This window comes from Meleagris gallopavo, chromosome 12 (genome assembly GCF_905368555.1).
Source record: "Meleagris gallopavo chromosome 12, MGAL_WU_HG_1.1, whole genome shotgun sequence".
NCBI lineage: Eukaryota > Metazoa > Chordata > Aves > Galliformes > Phasianidae > Meleagris > Meleagris gallopavo.
Window position 1 is genome coordinate 17,922,173 of NC_139415.1, and position 18,887 is coordinate 17,941,059.

At 39.2% G+C, this 18,887-nt stretch overlaps 1 protein-coding gene across 2 annotated transcripts in view; it reads left to right on the forward strand.

Moving 5' to 3' along the window:
- MAP2K1 (mitogen-activated protein kinase kinase 1) overlaps positions 1-18,491 on the forward strand; it is a 32,148-nt gene extending 13,657 nt beyond the window's left edge. For both annotated transcript variants that reach the window (XM_085234126.1, XM_010717592.2), the window contains exons 2-11: positions 536-746; positions 2,984-3,130; positions 6,014-6,091; positions 6,658-6,709; positions 12,399-12,523; positions 14,498-14,705; positions 15,329-15,393; positions 15,700-15,761; positions 16,595-16,640; positions 17,574-18,491. In XM_085234126.1, coding sequence (XP_085090252.1) covers positions 536-746; positions 2,984-3,130; positions 6,014-6,091; positions 6,658-6,709; positions 12,399-12,523; positions 14,498-14,705; positions 15,329-15,393; positions 15,700-15,761; positions 16,595-16,640; positions 17,574-17,687 — 1,108 coding nt within the window. In that variant the 3' untranslated portion in view covers positions 17,688-18,491. The remainder of the gene's footprint in view (positions 1-535; positions 747-2,983; positions 3,131-6,013; positions 6,092-6,657; positions 6,710-12,398; positions 12,524-14,497; positions 14,706-15,328; positions 15,394-15,699; positions 15,762-16,594; positions 16,641-17,573) is intronic.
- Positions 18,492-18,887: the final 396 nt, after the last annotated feature.

Here is an 18,887-nt window from a genome sequence, read left to right on the forward strand (position 1 = left end):
CAAATAACTGGGATGGAGTGTTTTCTCGGGATCTGAAGTCTAATTATTTAAAAAATTAACTATTGATATCTCGATGAGAAGCTTCTACGTGAATTAATTATATAATTGTGTGAAAAATCGATGGATTAAACACACAGACTCTGTTGGGAATGACGATGTAATCCTTGAAAATGTGGAACTAAAAACAGCTTGGAGAGATGTGCAGTGATTCACGAGATCTGTGATCAGGAATGCTGCTGAGTCATTAAACCCACTCCTGTTGATACCAGAATTTAACACGTGTGAATTCAGACAGCACCTCAACGATGCAGGAAACCGGGTATTGCCTGCTTGTGTTTGTCAGTGCTTTATCTGGACTAAAATGCTGCTTTCTTAAAACAGAGATCCAATGACATCTATCTCATGGGGATGACTGTCTAAGTCTGTTCCTTCTAGATAATACCTGTATAGGTGCAAAATATAATGTGTTCAGTCTGTGAGCTCAGTGATCTATTGCTCTTCCTCTTACAGCCGGCTTGTTCTTTTTGTTGTGCAGGACAAACTTGGAAGCGCTTCAGAAGAAGCTGGAAGAGCTAGAGTTGGATGAACAGCAACGGAAGCGCCTTGAAGCTTTCCTTACCCAGAAACAAAAAGTTGGGGAGCTGAAGGATGACGACTTTGAGAAGATCAGTGAGCTGGGAGCAGGGAATGGTGGGGTGGTGTTCAAAGTGTCTCACAAGCCTTCTGGCCTCATCATGGCAAGAAAGGTGAGTACCTCGAAACCAAGGCGTTTAGAACGGTCTTTATTAAGCAGGCTCTCTGAAATGTAATTCAGAGAAATAAGTGATGCTGACACACAAAGGACTGCTTAGTGCCAACTTAGTAGAAAGTAGGAGAAGTTAGACTTGCTTATCCTGTGCTTCTGATTTCTCAGAATTAGCATTCCATGGTAGTGATGAGAGGTTTAAGTATTACTTCCCCTCTTTCATCTTCTCCTTTCCCTTCATTTTGACAAATGGGATCTTTTCAGCTGTGTCTGTCTTTTGGAGAAAACGCAGTCGCTTCACTTATGTGAGGCCTACAAAGTTACCAAAAGCTGCAAGTTAGGGAAAGTAGTAATGCCTTGTACTCTGGGTCAAAAGTTTAGAGGAATGGAAAAAACATATACTCTGCAATAGCTTCCTTTACAGCTGCAGACCAGGAAAGGGCCTCCAGAGGATACTGGAAAAAAAAATGAAAGCTCTGAAAACTTAAGATGAGGGAATGTGCTGGAATACAGCGATGTTTCCTGTTTTACAGTTTCCTTTTGGGTGGAGGTGGATTCTGTGCAAAAAGGCACTCAACCTTCTGGGGATAGTGCGTATCAGTGATTCAGCTTTATGCTGCAAAACCAATAGCGCTTGTGACCTACCTTATAAGAGAGCTGAGAATTTGTTCCTTAAATAGCTTGATATTTTAAATCTCATATATAAGAGGAGCTTTCACTTTCTCTCAAAATCCCTGGGAACCAAATACAGCTATGGAGATGCAGCTGTGACTCTATAGGATTATTTCTGTTCTGGTACCTCACGCGTCTTCCTTCTGCGAATGATGTTCCCTGCACAGGTGGCACTTCTTAAGGATCAGTGGGTCTGGACATGCATCAATGTACCACAGTGGGTCAGGAAGCTGGCAGGCTAACCTGCTTCATGGGAAACAGTGCAGCCTTCCAGCATGATAAAACGTAGGGCATGCTCAAATGGTTACTGTGCTACACTGAAAATTTCCATTTTTTAATTGGGAATTTAAAGAAATTGCTGTAAGCCTTTGAAGAAGAGAGCAGTTGCCTTCAGAAAAATAAAGGAAGATGTACACGTACTGACTTTAATAATAACCATGCTCAGTATAGAGATAGTTGAGAGAAGTGTTGAAAAACGCCTGCTTTAAGGGGGTGGGAAATTAAGACGTGGAAGTCACTGAGGCTTTCTTGAACTAAATAAATTTACCTGATTATTTTTTTTACATACTGTAAGTTTAGCAGGAAATTTTACCCCAATTCATCTACACGGGATGCAACTGAGATGTTTGAACTACAGTTTTCTTCAATATATTAACTTTTAGTTCCATAATCAGAATTGAGATTTTGATTGCTTATTTTTTACTTCCTGTCCATATTGGGAGAACTATAAATTCTTTTGTTTTATGTAATAGATATTGATTCAAAGTTTCTTTTGGTAGAACTTTGAGTTGAGGGGAAAAAATATCAAAGCCTTACCCGGGATGTTGATACTACTCCTGCAGCTTGTGGATAGAAACATTTATCCCCTTAAAAATTCATGTATGAAAACAGCATCCTGTAGATAAACTTGTCTTACCCTCAGGTCTTGCACATGACATTCTGCAGTCCTACCAGATGCTGTTACTGATGTATCAGACCCTAACTTTATTCAGTGTAACAGTATTACTTGCCAGTAATGGGGTAGTGTCAGTAGTTCTAATAGACTTTCCGTAATAGCTTTTATTCCTTAAAACTTTTAACCAAAATAGGATTTTTTTGGCCACTTTCTAATTCCTAAATTCCTAAAAGATTTGGAGGTTCTCGCTCAGGGAGAGATGATGGAGACAGAATACTTGAATAATATGGAGAACATCTGTTGGTTTATATAATACAGTCTATTTTAGGGATAACTTCATGTTTTTTGCTCTTAATCTAGTATTTCTCATGAACAATAATGCTTCAACTTCTTCATGCTGTATTGTAGTGTTTTGTCTTTCCCTTTGTTGCTATGAAAATAAGAATTACTTTACAGTTGAGCCATAGGGTAGCTGTGATGGGGAAGGGCCTTGGGAGGCTGCAAGGGCTGACCTGCTCAAAGCAGACCCTTGTATGGTCACAGTGGGCTGTGTTACCCATCTGGGCTTTGGAAACTTCTGGGTCTTAGAGCCTGCACGCCCTCTGAACAAATTCTTCTTTCTGGAAGATCCCTTGCCACTAAGAAAATAATAAGAATGGATTATTTTGCAGTTGATTCATCTAGAGATCAAGCCAGCTATTCGAAACCAGATCATCCGTGAGCTGCAGGTTCTACATGAGTGCAATTCACCATACATAGTGGGCTTTTATGGAGCTTTTTACAGCGATGGGGAAATCAGCATTTGCATGGAACACATGGTAAGTGCTTACTAATCAGTTGTAACCCAAAGTTTTTAACAGGTTGTAGCTCAAAATGTGAGTGTCAGGAGTTAACAAAGTGGACTTTCTTGTGTGAGTAAAGAATCTGAAACCATTTCAGATTCCCAATTTCTTCTCCTATATCCATGGTACTTTATATAAAATTTTTCAGAATTTAAAAATATCGACCTGATCTTGCTCTTCAGATGCCTGTTCTGGTTTAGGTTTGATTTTTGTGCAGTATTAAGAGCATGTGGACCAGATGACACTGATTGGGATGACACCTGTGGGGTCCTTAGTAGCCCTCATAACGAGAAAGTAACTTCTTGTGGTTCAGATGAATCCATGTTTTGTCTCTTCCAAATTTTTACAGGAAATGCAGACAAAAATTAGTTCACAAGAAGTGAACAAGCACACAAGGAATTTAGACAGTGTTTTAAAGACCAAAAATATTTTAGTGAGTTTCATTTTAATAGAAAAGTCCTCATTATTCTAGGCACTGTGTGGCTCCTTGTGGTTATAGAAAGGCAGATGTGAAGTCAATTTTCTGTAATTAAAGGTTAATGAATGTTTTCCTTGCTTATTTGAGGAATTTTTTAACAACATGCAATACAGCAAGTCTGAAGACTTCTTTCCCTGACAAAACTGTTTCTTTGGAGAGAAACCTGACTTTTTCTGGAAAGTACATGTGGTTTTTTTTTGGTTTTTTTTTTTTTAGTGCTTCTCTGGTCTTCTCCTACTGAAATTTTTAGAAGAAATTGATGGTTGCTTAGGAACAAGTGATCACGATCCATTTTTTTTAAAGCATGTTGTAGCTGACTAGAAAGTGTGCACACTCCTAAAATACAAGTGACTGTTGGGAATTATAAAGAACCTAGCTTCTCGGAATTAAAAATGGTAATGAAAAACAAGAAAAATATTAAAATAACTGGGCATTGCTTACAGAGATGATTAAATGCCACGAAGGTTCACCTCTACAAGGAATAAAATAACAGGAGCAATTGGGATTTGGAAGTTCCTAAGCAGGGAATGATATCTCTGATGGTGGATATCTTTTCAATATAAGAGAAGGCAGTGTGGAATCCATTGTTTCAGTGCTGAATTAAATGGACCAGATCCAGGATTTTATGAAAAGAACAGCTGATGAAGGAGATATGGAACAATGAAGGTGGATTACTTGTCTTAATTAAGTGATTAAGTTGTTGACGTCACGCAGATCAGTAGGTGGGAAGTGCATTCCTTTTGGGAAAGAGATTAGACGAATCTCCTTCCATTTAATTAACGTCAGTCAAAATCCATACTTTAGCAAAACATGTTCAAACAAATTACAGGTGGAAAAGACCTGGAAACCAACGACTTCAGGGTTTGATATTTTAGGTGCATAAACTCAAAATGAATGCTTAGTCTTGCTTAGCAGCAGGTATTTAACATGCAAAAAGGTTGAAGTCTGTTCCTGAAAGATGCTGGTGTTTGCAGCCAGCACTTCCAGGCAGCTGAGTTGTATTGAGCCTGTCCCAGAATTGGAGCTATTCCTCAGGAGAGGAGGTTCTTTCTCTTCTGTAAGAGATTTGCTGATATAACAGTGTCTTGGCAGAGATAGCTGTCAAGGAGTGCAGTCTGCCTATATAATGCTTCATCTATTTGGGTTTATATATATTTGTACATCTATGTATATATTTATACATATCTGCTGGTGCATTTTTTAATCAAGTGAAGGACTTTATTACCTTCTCTTACTCATAAGGCTTTTAGGTGTTAGTCTTCAAATTCTAAGGCTTTATATTCTACCTTTTCTCCTTTCATCACCATGTAGATACGCAAACTGCCGAAGGGTGGGTTAAGGCAGAAGGAAATGACTTGGTCATGCTGGATTTCTGCCTCCATTACTGGGAGATGCAATCTGTTTTGTTGTTTCTTCCTTTTAAACTTGAGAAATAACATTCTAGTGTCTCTGTGTGTTCAGTATTTGAGCAAATCTAAAATTTTTGCACAGGCCTTTTGTTGCTTCATATGCTCAAAATACTAAACCAGTTTTCCTCCTTAGAAGCCCTTAGCAACAGTGCAGTGTATTCTACATTGCTTGGAGTGTCTGCATGCATTAGGTTTATTTAACCTCTTAAGATTAGTAAGGCTGTTATTTATGGTGGAACTTTAAGAAACATTTTGTCATGGTTTTATGGTTTCTCATCGATATTCCACGTCATTAACTCTTTAACTCCCAGTGCACTGCGTGGTGTTATGTGGAATACCAATGGAAAAAGCATAAAACCATGACACACTTCTTTGTGTTTTGGTGCTTTTTTCCCTTGGAAGCTGACAATCATTCCAGATGCACAGAACTGATAGAAGTCAATTTCCTCCCTGTAGGATCTACTCTGGGGAGGAGGGGGACAGATGTAACTACGATCACAGTGCTATTAACACATTTGAAAAGCAGCTCTGTATTTTCCAGCATTTGCTGGTGATCAACAACAAAATATTCTGTACTGCAGTCCTCCTTATTCTGTCTTTGGAGGGGAGCAGTTTTGTGTGATGGTGCATCAAACTGCAAGTTGCAGACACTTATAGAACTCGTGATGTTTGGTCAACAGCTGTTTGTGGGCAGCCCCTCTAAACAAGTGTCAGGCCATGGAAGTACTCGTATCAAAGATGACTGTGTGAAGTGTTTCAGTGGATGTTGTTCCTGGCCAGAAAGTAAGCATAAAATGGAGTAATTCCCATTAAGGAATGTTTGGGGTTTTTTTAGATATGAATCATAATAATGTTAAAATGTGAGAAGTAACATTTCTCCCTAAATGCAATCTTCAGACTATAGTCTTACATTTTAAAAAATATTTTGGAGAAGTTTGATTAAAGCTTGACTACTGAAACATTTATTCCTAGGATGGTGGCTCGTTGGATCAAGTGCTGAAAAAGGCTGGAAGAATTCCAGAGCAGATACTGGGCAAAGTCAGCATTGCAGTAAGTGTGCTCGTTGCTCCCAAAGGCTGTGGGTGGGTGTGTGTGCATCTCAGCTCGATAACACAGGAAGCAGCCACTCCAGGACTGAAAGATGTGGCAGAGAGAAGTGTTCCTGGGTTTTAAAGTGTGTTGTTTTTTTTTGTTTTTTTTTTGTTTTTTTTTTTTTTTAAAAAGAAGGCAATCTCTGTACGTATCACTATTTGGTAGCCCAGAACAAGTCACACACTTCACTGCATTTGCTTTCATTTTCCTTTGTATCAGTGGATGCTTCTGGATAAGAACAGAAGTAACATTTCATTAATTGTTTTTTTTTTTTTTTAATATGATCTTTATGGTATTTATTGTTCAACAAGCTGTGTGTATGCAAAACATACACTGAGGATCCTCTTGAGTCTGTTTTTCAGTATGAGCTGGAGGGGTAAATTGAAACAAAATATTCACTTGCATTGTTAATGTAACAGAAGCCCCAAAATGCAATTAGTATTCAGTTGGAATCCTTGTAGAAGAAAAACATGCAATTATCTTTTGTTTCATAAATGTAAAATTTTTATTTTACTTGTTTTTAGGTAATAAAAGGACTCACATATCTGAGAGAAAAGCATAAAATAATGCACAGAGGTGAGATAAAATTTTATATTGCAAGTCTCCTTCAATATAATGCTTTTATTCATGTTAAAAATACATCCATGATAAATACCTTGTGGTTCAATAGGATTTTGATTCAGAGGGCTTTTTGTTTTTTTTTTTTTGTTTTTTTTTTTTTTGTTTTTTTTTTTGTTTTTTTTTAGCAGTGTAAAGCAAACTTAACATTTCTTACTACAGCTGTCATCTGTCTTCAGCTTCTACTATCTTTACTTTATCTGAGTTTATTTATGCTTATATTATAGCACACACAGAATTTATCTCTGGTTGAAACTACTTGCAGCCAGGGTTGCTTGTGTAGTTGGGAGTTGTCTGAGAGCTGGGAATCCAACTTGAGGCAGGGATACTTGCTTTGCAAGCCAGATAGGAACATATTAAAGGACCTGAGTTGTTCAACCATATTTTATGTACTAACTTGTAAAAGTTGGTATTTCTACCAGCTGTCCTGCATACCACTTATAAGCATTTGTCTTACAGGATAGTAACTTCTATATGTACAGACTTGTAAAAACATTTTTTTTTCTGTAGTTACATCAAATTGTCATTTCTGTGCTGCCAGGTTACTTGATTGTAAAATAAATGCCCTACCTTATTTTCAGCTTATAGTTGCCCTTTTAGAAACCTAGCTCTTCCATTAATCTGTGGCATGTTCCATGAAAGAAAAATGACACTTCATATGATAAGATAATAAATTCCCTCGTTCCTGACGTGTGTATTGAAGAGTGGAAGTGGAGCATTTCATATCTTGCTTTGACTGGCAGCACTCATGCAGTGATTGTGCAGTATGTGTACAACATGCCAGCTGTTTGCTGAGTCTCGTACCATATGAGACCAATCTTGAGACTGTAAAAATATCTTCATCAGACATTAATGTGTCTGAGTATGTTTGCTAATTGCTGGCCAAGTCTGATTTATGCAATCTGTTGTACGATCACCTTCTACGTGAAGTAGATTGCTTATTATCCATCCCTGTTAGTTTTTTAAAGCAATCAAATATAGCTCTCTGCTGGAGAAAGGAGACTGGAGACTCCTAGAGACTTCTGATAGTAGTTGCAAAGCCACGTGTCTCTTACAAGTTCTTACATCTCCATTTTACATTCTTAGGCTTTTTAATGAGTTTATTCTTTAAGAACTCTTGGAATCACACAGCTTTGGGTTCAGGGGGCTATCTTGCCAAGCCAAACTGAGGCCAGGTCTGCAGCACGGTAATAGCAGTACATTGACCTGGGAAAACCCTTCTAGTGCACGTGCAGCTCTCTTTGATAGTTATGTTTTTCCAGACTGCTTCATTCTTGAATCCCAGCTGAAAAAAATAGTACTACCAAAAGCACACTTCTTTTGGTGTAACTGAGTCAGCGCTATTTTGGAGGCATAGCTGTAATCATTGGAGACTTGTTCCACTTTCTCTACCTTCTGTAGTGTGCACTCTGATTACTGGTCCTGCACTGACTTGTTGTGACCAACACTTGACATGCATGCCTGGTTTAACAAGGATTTTGGTTTTGTGTTGTGATGAGAGCAGGAGACTTATAAATAGATGATTTAACTAAACACTAGTGTGTGAAAGAAGAGCAAAAAAACCCCTTCTGAAGTCTCAAGAGAGCAAGGTCTGTGGTCACTCATTTCCAAGGAGCAATTCAGTCCATGGATGCATTTGGCACCATAGTATCAGCAACAGTTTGGAATGACCAGGTGAAAGAGTATGGAGCAGAGGTAGATGATGCTATGAAGTGTCTCTTAGTGGTAAGATGTAAAATGTAAGCATACAAAAAAGGTGGTGTGGGTGAGAGCTATTCTAAACCAAAGCAGCTGTTACATAGCCAGCAGATCAGTGTGCAGTTCTCTGTGATAGTGTGCAAGACTGGAAAATAAGGTCTGGGGGAGTTTTTGTGCATCCTTGGAACCTTGTAGGCATCCTGCTTTTTTTCTGGTTCTTTGGTTTCACCCATGAATGTAGGATTGCTATGATATCATGAAGTGCACCCCTGTCCATGATGGTAAGGGTCTTATGGCAAGATGTTAACAGCTTCTCTGTAATTATCTGCAGGAAATAATGCCCTGCATTCTGAATGCAAGAGACTTCTAGACAAATAATACTGAGCTGAAAAGAAGGAATAAAATAAATCTGCAGAACTTGTCAGTGATGCATTTTCTTGGATTGATCAAGTAGTTGTGACAATCATAAAGGATCCCCTAAAATGGGATGTGGTTGCTGCTCATCATGAGGCTCAGTTTAGTGTGCTCACATGCACAGATGTGGCCTGACCTAGCTGTGACTTCTGAGGCAAAGCATTCACGTGTCATTACAGACAGCTCAAGGAAGAAGTCATTAGGGGTTATTAAGGAGGGAATGGAAAATAGTCTTTTTATAGACTGCTGGCTCATCTGGACTACCGTGCTTTGTTTGGGTTCCCTGAAAAGACAAGGTAGAAATTGCCAGACTCTCAAAAGACAAACGGTGGGATACAAAGCAGGCACAGAAAAGGAAGGGGCAAGGAGCATGACCATGGTAGGTGTTGTCTCACAGCAGCTCCTATTCTGTTGAATAAAGATACTTGTAACAGTGACTTGTATAGAGGTGCTACTTCTGTGCTCTGGTTTACTTCTGTGGTTAGCACCGGAAGGCAGCGAATGAGAAGGAAATGAATGTCTTGTCTCTAATTGCCAAGTGTTTTAACAAGTTTTTAGTACGCACAAACTTTTTGCTGTTTTTTGTCTCTGAATAAATAGGAATACTATAAATTAATCAAAGTTCAACTCTTTTTAAGTACAGTCTGAGTTATAATAATGTCTGGAAAGTCTCCTCTTGCACAGAAGTGCTCTGTGAGGTTTCTGAGCTCTGGTTGCAGCCTACAGCTGCAGGGCAGGAGGTACAACACAGAGGGATTGCTGTTAACAGTCTGTTCTAGTGTGCTATTTCCTAGGTCATTCTCAAAAGATTCTGCCCTGAGAAATTACTTAAAACAGGAATCGTCATGTGGGAAAGTTCTCAGAAGGCTCCTGGTTATGTGTGTGCTGGGGATTGAAAAGGGATGAAGCAGCTAAGGTCATTTTCAATTGTGACATGTATGATGCCCCTCCTGTCTTGGAGGTCTGGGCTGTGCTTCTCTGAGTGTTCAGAGGATAGTTGTACAGCTGAGAGCCTGTGGCAACAGGCATGTACTTTCTTTTAAATGTTTGGCTGGTTGTAAGATGCCCATAATGTGCTCCAAGACATTCTTGAGTGCCTGGCTACTCACCTTCCCTACAAAAAGAGTTGTTACAGTAATGTCCAGTGCCTTCACTCTTTCATCCTGAACTAGCTTCTGCTCCTATGAGGCTGAGCAGGGCTCAGGCAGAGGAGGCACACCTTGTCGATGTTCCATGACAGCCTATAAATCCCAGAAATTCTCTTTTGAAGAGGGAGGGAGCTAGTTAATGCTGAGCGTCCCATACCCACCTGTCTGGACTGCCTTAAGAGCATCTCCAGAACTGCACAGCCTGCTAAATAGACCACAGAGCTGTGTGAGAGGTCCTTTCATTTTCTTTTAAAGCTATGTACTTTGCTTCTGTAGCAAACCTGCTCTTCCTTTCTAGATTTTTCCTTTTCTTGCATGATAGAGCACACATTTTTGAAGCATACCTTGGCATTCCTGTTTCGTTTGGCATTACAAATCTTTTTGGTTTCCAGAGAAACTGCTTAAGTGCTCAGACACTCTGGAGTTAAAATAGCACTGCAGGCTGCATTTAGAGGACTGGAAAGACAGCAGCATTTTTAACATCACATTCTGATCACACTGGAGGCCTTGAGAGAAATGAAAATGCTCAGGGTAGGGCAGACTTTGTATACAATGCCAGTGAGCAGTCATGACGTGCTGTGCTATTGTAAGGAAGCTGTGGTGTGTAATTAAATATAAGCTAGCAAAATGCTACCTGTAAAAGTTAAATCTTCATAAGACCAGATGGTATCTAGAATGTGATTATTTTTTTTTATTTTTTTTTGTAAGGAGAATGTCATCTGGTTCATTGGCAGTGGAATGCTAATGTTATTTTTTTGCCCTTTAGTTACGAACATGAAATATTCATGAGCTGTAGAGGTAATTGGGGATTTGTCTGTACTGAACTGAAGTAACAGAAATGCATGGATGTGTTGCCCCACAACAAATACAGCCTCTAGAATTTGTCCAGGCTCTGCAGTGCTTCTGGTTTATTTTGCAGACGCCACTTTCTACTTTGTTTTTACACAGAACATCAGCTGAAGACTCCCATGTAGCTGGGAAAAGCAAAAGCAGCTGGGATTTTCTTTCCTTACAGGAGAAGGAAGCTGTGCATGGATGTGATTTCCTTTGTATTAACAGGAGTAGTTTATCAGTGATATCATGTGGGGATTTTCTATGAGCTGATGCTCGTTCCAAGTGAAGTGGACAAGCTGGAGAAGAACTTGTGTACTCAGTGTGCTGACAGCATCAGTTTCCTGTTTTTAGAAAGGTGATGTCAGGAACCAAGAAGTGCAGTCACAATTTCTAAAAGCAAGTAAACGTAGCCATGTGTTGAAGTTCTGGGTTTCCTCAGGGAGAAACAACTAAAATACAGCTTGGTCTTCATTTTCGATCTTGAGGGATCTTGTTCAGTGAGGGATCTCCTCCTGCATGGGGATCATCTTCCAGTGATGAGGAGTCACATCAGTGTAATCTTTCCTGTGATACCTCATTGACATCAAACTAAGATCAGTTCTGCAGTCAAAATAAGTGACATGAAATTTGTGCCTAAAAGTAAAACAAACAAACAAACAAAAAAAAAACAAATGAAAAATAGGCTATGACTATGGGCTGCTATTCAAAAGCAGATCCAGAAATCAAAGAAGTAAAACTCTAATACCATGAATGGAATAACTTCTTCCAAAACTACTTCATGATGATTAACTTGTAGCATTACATGTTAGCTAGTGATGATGCACTGGTAAAGACCAATTATAGGGGGGAAAAAACCCAAACAGAACTTCTTACACCTATTAAAGAAATCCTAAAGCTGTTAATAGTTGCTTAGTTACCATTGACCCTCATTAAGCTTTCCATTTGGGTGGTGATGAATTTAAAGCCATAAGGGAGTTCTGTCACAGGTGAACAGTCTCTAAGTATTTTAAGGGCAGCACTTCAATAATAGGGTGATTAGGTTAAAAAAAAAAAAAAAAAAAAAGGTTTGCTATGGGATATCTTCAGCTTATGTGCACACAGATTAGGCTGGGGATGGTGGCATGGCTGCCAAAGTTCATTGACCTTTGTGAAATTAATGTGTAGGGCTTCTTGATTATTTGTGGACTGAAGAACACTACTGAAGAGTGGTTAAGCTGGCATGGCAGCATACCTCAGATGTCTGCCATTGCAAGGAGGCACAAACTTAATATTTGAAAGCCATGAAAGAGGGTGAAATCCAAATCTAAAACTAACAGTCTTTTTGCACGTGCATTTTAAGAAGCTTATTTTCACTTATGTCTATCTAAAGAGAGCTCATGAGTTGGGCCTGTGTGGGGAACCTGCTCTCTTCTCTGGGAATACTGAAGAAGGGGCAGGACTTATGGTGTAGTTAGATGTGTGGGAATTCTTACCTCCTGCGTGGCTTTCATTGTCAAATTCCACATTTTTGTCTATTATAAAATAAACCATCCTTTATTTTATTTTTTCCCCAGATGTTAAACCATCTAACATTTTGGTAAACTCTAGAGGTGAGATCAAGCTTTGTGATTTTGGTGTCAGTGGACAACTGATAGATTCTATGGCAAACTCATTTGTCGGCACGCGCTCCTACATGTCTGTAAGTACAGATTTGATAGCTTTGAGCTCACTGGGCAATATGGTAGAGTTATCACGACTAATCAAAGACAAAACCAGCTGTTGTGGTTATTTCTATTGCTTTCATGGTTTGTTTCACTTCCTGCATTCCAGGACTATTCCAGTATGCTATCACACTGAAGGTGGGGGAGAGAACTGTGGCAAAAGAAGCTGAACATGTGGGATATTTTCAAAACACTACAGAAGACTGTAATTGCATCTACATTGCAGAATCCACTTGGTTAATGCAATTTGCGGTTACAGTTTACAAAAGACAGTATTTATGTCTTGTTCTCCTTATTTAATTCCCACGCTTTCCACTCCAGCTTTCTACTGCAGTCACTTAGGGAGGCACGCTGCTCCCTCATTAGTGGGTCTGTTGTGTCTGCTCCTGAGGACTCAGTGTGGCTCTGGTAGCAAGGAAAAGCATGGGAGTGGCTGCTGTGGGCAAGGCCATGGCAGCTGCTTTGTGACTTATTGCAGTGTGCTCTTTATTCCTGTTCACAAGGAGTACCTTGAAACTTGCTCTTCAAGGGAACTCTGCATTATGTGAAGGTCATCGCTAATGGAAATGAAAGGTCTCCTTTTCTAATATACTTACCTGTTCAGTATGCAACCAATTACTCATCAAATCAGAGCATTTGGAATTCCTGCTGTAGAATTGAAACTCTGTGGGCTTGAACTTAAAGGACAAAAAGTATAATAATGCTGCTTCTGCTCAGCATGGGACCTGCATTTTTACATCAAAGCCAGTCTTCTCTTTTTTGCCATTTAGTATGGGTAACATACTTGAAATAACTGTGGCTTATGTTCCCACACACACTTAGGGGCTGTTGCTAACAGCATTTAAAAAAAAAAAAATCATCTCTTTGAGGCTTTTGGCATGCTACTGGCTTTCCTTTTTTCTTCTGGTAGAAAGAACAAGGGCAGAGTGCTGCCTACCTTCAAGTTTTGTTTTGTTTTTTTTTTAATTTCTTGTTTCTAAGAGACTGAGATTCAGCTTTGCTTTATGTCTCAGTCCAAGCCATGACTGTGATTTTTATTCTTTTAATATTGTCTGAAGTACCTTCTCCTGCAGTATCTCCCTTAGCATACTACTTAAAATGACAGCTGGAGAGTTGTTACATGCAAAAGAACATCACCTTCTCTTACATGAAGATGTGTGCAATCAACAGTGCCTAACTTGAATACATTTTCTAGATTTTAGATAATACATATTGTGCAGGCTTCTTTACACTTACATTCAGTGAACATTTGTATATTTTCCTTTTGGGGCATCTTTAACCACAGCTGAGAAATCATGTGGTTTATCGAAATGGCTTCTAACGAGCTGATGTGGCAGTGAAGTGTAACAGAAACATCAATAGATTGCAAAGCTCAACAGTTTATTTAGAAACTGTTTGAATTTGGATCTAGAACTGAAGCATGCCTGTACATGCAGTAGCTCTTGCATAAATACACTTCTTCTCCAGGGACCTATGTGACTGATATCAGCTGACAAGAATGACAGACCACAGGGTTACTGCTAGAGCACCACGTCACTTTTGCACCCATACATAAATGTATCTTCCCTCTCTTTCCCAAAACATAAAATCTGTTTCAGAGAAGCTAGGTGAATGCTTAGTTGCCCCTACTAGTTTTGTTTCCATGTTCTTTAGTTATCCCATCACTATTCATAGTTGCAGCATTTAGATGTCGTGTTAAGGATGTAAAACAGCATTGTGATAGCATCACTTGTAAAAGTCTCATTTATTTGTAGGATAATACAAAGTTTGTAGGAATTCTGGAACTGTGGATGAGATTTCTGGAATAGGAAGCTTTGTCGCTCATTGGAATGTGTGACAGTAATGTATGGGGATTTCATCACCTGCTTTATTCAGGCTATCATGGAATGCAACTTTAAATTTCTTTGTTACAGTACTTTACATTTTCTTTTTTTTTTTTTTTTTCCTGGTAGCCGGAAAGGCTGCAGGGAACTCATTATTCAGTGCAGTCGGATATATGGAGTATGGGGCTGTCTCTGGTAGAGATGGCCATTGGCAGATACCCCATTCCTCCTCCTGACTCTAAGGAGCTCGAGTTGATGTTTGGCTGCCCAGTAGAAGGAGATTCTCCAGTCACAGAGACCTCACCCAGGCAAAGAACACCTGGTCGACCACTGAGCTGTAAGTTCCAATGTGAGAGGCAAATAAAGCAGTTAACTATGAATCAAGCCAGTGTGAGCCATACCGAGTAGACCAAGTACCACTGAGGCATTTCTGCAGTGTCCAAAAGAGTTACAAAACTAATGTTAAGATTTAAAATCAGATTCTTTTCTGATATGCTTTGCTGTAAGCTTAGATTCTTGCTTATTTAGTATTGATCTGCATAATGTGGCTTTATACTTTAAGTAAATAAAAATGGAACAGACAAGGTTGGATAGGGCATCTGCTTCAGTGACTATTAGAAGGTATTGGAGCTTGAAAATCAAGGACCAGATGTCCTTATGCTAATAACCATTTCTGAATGCCATGAAGATGCATTCTGTTGGTATGGTTCATCTCCGAAGGTGCAATAATATCCAAGTACAACAGGAAGATTCTCAGTGAAGTTAATGATTGGGATCAGACTTGACAGTAATGATCTCTCCTGGAATGAAAGTATTACTCTTTTACTATTCCACTTTCTCCCTGTGAATTTACTGGTGCCCAGAAACTCTGCCATGCAGGAATGAAGCATATGCTTCTGAAAACAGCCCTACCTCTTGAGAGTGACGCTGTGTTTTCCTACCTACCTTATTTCTTCTTAGCCTATGGACCAGACAGCAGACCCCCGATGGCAATCTTTGAACTTCTGGATTACATCGTCAATGAGGTAATCAACTACCTGCACTAATTTAATTGTAAACTTCTGAATTTGGAGGTAATGTTATGGTAAGTCAGGTTCTGATCTTTATTACTGCAGTATGAGACATGTCCTTGTTTGGGCTGTCAGCCTGAAAACTGAAGTCTGCGAGTCTGCCTGATACTTGCTTCAAAGTTCAACTCTGGGAAGAAGGCATAGGTAGCATCAGGGCAGCTTTACTCAGATGCTGGACTTAGCTTGTAGACTCTGGGTAGGTTGTACAGCATCATTTGTTCTGATTTAATTGATGGGACTCTTCTATTAATTTGTTTTCAGCCACCTCCAAAACTGCCCAATGGTGTTTTTGGTTCTGAATTTCAAGATTTTGTTAACAAATGGTAAGTATTTTCTCTGCTAGTGAGCCTAAAGCTCATTTTATAGGCACCAGCTTGACAACATATGCATTCAAAGAGAACACCAAAGCTAGGAGATGTTCCACTCTTTAAGATATGATCTCTGCTTCTGTGGCAATTTGAAATTAGTTCTTCCTCAGCACTGAAAACACCACAGTACTTAAAAAGACTGATCATGCAAAACTCTTCTGTAAGAGGATCCATACTTTTATGAGTAATGTGCAGAGCATTCTGCAGTGAGCATTCCGTGTGATGCAGAAGTCTTGCATGCTCCAAATACTTTTTTCCCTCCCTAATGGTTCATTGAATCATTATCACAGTATTCATTTTCTTACCTCTTTACTTTTCCAAGTACTGGACCAACATGATCAGTTTTAAGGAAAGTAGTTTATTCAAGATGAGTAAGTTTTTTTTCTTAAAGAAAGAAGAAAAAAACAAACAAAAGCAGCTAGTTCTGTTATTAGCTATTTCTACCAGAAGGAACAGTGACACAAAGGAACAGCTGCTAGATACTGAGCTGGAAAAGACTTGGGTAAAAGAGACCTGAAGGATAGTGTGTGATACTGTTGAATTTAAATGCAAATTTGATCTCTACAGCCTGACTCTGTACTCTCACTTCTGCCCCCACTGAACAATGCTGTATGACTCAGGATTTCATACCTAAAATTATACCTGTGAAATCTACAGAGGAAATTGCTTACAAAAAAACTCATGCTTTTGTCTAGAGAGGTGTCTTCCCAGAACAAAAACAGTATACCAACACAATCTAACTTGATCTTTCTTTTGAGTGTAACCTGTGTAATGCTTTGTTTTCGTAGTTTAATTAAAAATCCTGCTGAGAGAGCCGATTTGAAGCAGCTGATGGTAAGTGAAAGTTCTTAACTTGAAATGGAACACTCTTCCATACAGGTTGGGTTCCTCAAATGAGCTGAGCTGAGGGTCAGAGCCTACAGCCTAGAATGTGCTTCGTGCCTCCTAACACAGCTCAAACAGTTCTGGGGGGAGGGAGTGCTTCTCTTATCCAGAGATCTCGAGCCTCAGGCTTTTACACACCCTTAAAACAGGAGCCCCGTTGAGATTTTGCAGTCTGCCATTTGGTTGAGTAGCAAAATAGCTTTTACTTTGGTTTATTAGCCAGTTGTGAAATATATAAGAGGACAGCTGAACTAATTCTTCTAACCTTATGGACTACTTAAATGCAGTTTTAGCAGCTTCTGGGAAAGAAGCTTGCTTCTCTTCTTTCATCAGCTTGGTACTGCAAAATCTGTGAAACTACTAGATAAAAGCAAATCTTGCATTTTTTCTACATGAAATGACTTTCACTTTCACTGGATCTTCTCATGGCTTCAAGTTTAATGCTAGGGCTTAAGTTGGACTGCAGAAAATAAATGTCTCTGTGCCCTAATACTGCTGTATAGTAAGTAAGGCTGCAAAATACAATCAAATTCTTTCTGTTACAAAAATCTCTTGTGTATGAAAGCAGACATTTTCCAGAGTGTGTTATCTCAAGTGGCTGAGTCACATTCTTATTGTGTACTGTGGTGTAAGTACCCTTCATAAGCACTGGGTAGGCAGTATTCCTCTGGAATACTTTGCAGTATGGACCCTTCATATGCTGATTATGTCAGTAATCCTGCAGAAGAGCTCTACTGGTCGCCTTAAGCTTGCTACAAAATTTGGCAAGCCACATGAATACAGAAAGTAAATCAGACTGATTGTAGCTCATTCAAAATGATTCTTTACTTCATCCTGCTGCCTTGCTGAGTGTTTGAGTAACTTTTGTTTTCCTCTACAAAGATTCATGCTTTCATTAAGAGATCTGAAGCAGAGGAGGTGGATTTTGCAGGATGGCTTTGCTCAACCATAGGCCTTAACCAACCAAGCACACCCACGCATGCTGCTGGAGTCTGAACGTGGAGGAGCAAATCCTGTCCCGTACATCTGTTAACAGCGCTACTTTGGTCCTATTTCCTAAGCTTGTACCTGTTCAAACATGTATTTCACCTCTTAAGGAAGAATGTCTTTATAGCATGTGCCAAATTGTTTTAAATTTTGTCATCAACTAATCGGTATTGTATTGGGTTACATTTGTTTGCTGACCAAAATGTAAGATGTTTAAGTTACAGTGCTTGCTGATTTTAAGTGATCATGGATATTCTTTCTTAATGAAAATATCACTGGGGGAATTTACCCCTGGATTGTTTGAACTTTATCAAGACTCTTGGTGAACCGTTGGTACTTCAGTCATGCTTACCTAATCTCCCATGCAAAAAAAGGGTTAGGGATGCTCCAAAACTGTATCTGTTGAGCATGCTTTTGCTGCTGCCAAACTGTATCTTGGAAGTTAGGCCTAATGGTTCCAATTTTGCTGTTGTTAGAGATCACTCTTTCCAGGTAAAGAAGGCAAGAGCTCTGCATTCCTTGGAGTGGACAGAGCAATATTCTACTTGTAGACTTGTTCATATTTCTATATTTATTTTTAAAATGTGTCATCATACTTGGATTTAGTGATGTCTGTCTTTCCGATTGATTTTTAAAGGTTAGCTCTCAAAGTCCCCTACAGAACCATGACAAAGATCTGGGCAATTTGCTTTCTTTTAACCTTAAGATTCATGACAGCTGTGTTTGGTGTCTAAAGTGTATGAAGATCCTCTATTGTTTTATTCTCTCAGATGTTTAGCAGTGGATTCTCTTAATAAATATATTATCAAGTAATTTGAAGCTTTTCTTTTAAACCCAAAGGAAAACTCCACCACGACCTTCATCTTAATCAGTGCCATAGTATGTGCACTTCATTATCTTTGTCATGTATGTGAAATAGACAAACTATCACACTGAAGAACTACAACAGTACTTTTTACTAGTTGTTAGAGGAAATATGCAGTGTGTGGACAACAACTTTTTAGAAGGAAAGCTGATTTTACTACATTGTGCCACGTGCAGCAGTAATTTGAACACTGCAAGTACAGTTACATGTAGTTGGACAGCAGCAACAGTGCTGTAATGCAACATGGAAAAGAGTTTGCTGGACTTAATTTCAAAGGGCCTGGTTCAGAAAAGACAGCAGGGAGAAAGAAGATGCAGCATAGGCATGAAAACTACTTGGTAACC